Source organism: Cystoisospora suis (genome assembly GCF_002600585.1).
Source record: "Cystoisospora suis strain Wien I chromosome Unknown contig_11469, whole genome shotgun sequence".
In the NCBI taxonomy this organism is placed as follows: Eukaryota; Apicomplexa; class Conoidasida; order Eucoccidiorida; family Sarcocystidae; genus Cystoisospora; species Cystoisospora suis.
This window is the reverse complement of record NW_027164235.1, coordinates 1-375: the sequence shown is the minus strand read 5'-3', so window position 1 is coordinate 375 and position 375 is coordinate 1. Positions and strand designations below refer to the sequence as shown.

Genomic DNA, 375 nt, shown 5'->3' with positions numbered 1-375 from the left:
GGGTTGCCCAGTCATAGTCACTGCTGAGGGAGGAGTAGTAGTTGTTGTTGTATTAGTAGTAGAACTTGTCATAGTAGAAGAATGATGAAGAAGAGAATGAGAAGAGGAGAAAAGCTGAGGATTGTGAGTCGTAGGAGGGACAAGTGAGGCACTAGGACAGAAAGAAAGATCGTCTAAGAAACATTCGATCGATCTCATCCATTGGACATCATCCTGCTTTTGGTGAGTATCCGAATATAAGCCGAACTTTTGACTGGGGTAACAAGAATGATGATGATGATGATCGCCATACGAGAGTCGAGAAGGCCGTAGAGAGGATGCCATGCCATCACCCTTGGATCGCATGTGTCGTGAAAATGGAAAAGAAGAAGAGGA

General features: G+C 44.5%; 1 protein-coding gene across 1 annotated transcript; it reads right to left on the bottom strand.

The window, feature by feature from the left end:
- On the bottom strand, positions 1-345 carry CSUI_011410 (uncharacterized protein; the record flags this gene model as incomplete). The annotated part of the gene is made up of 1 exon (XM_068071508.1): positions 1-345. A coding segment is annotated over one exon (345 nt), but the record flags the coding sequence as incomplete, so codon positions are not given.
- Positions 346-375: the final 30 nt, after the last annotated feature.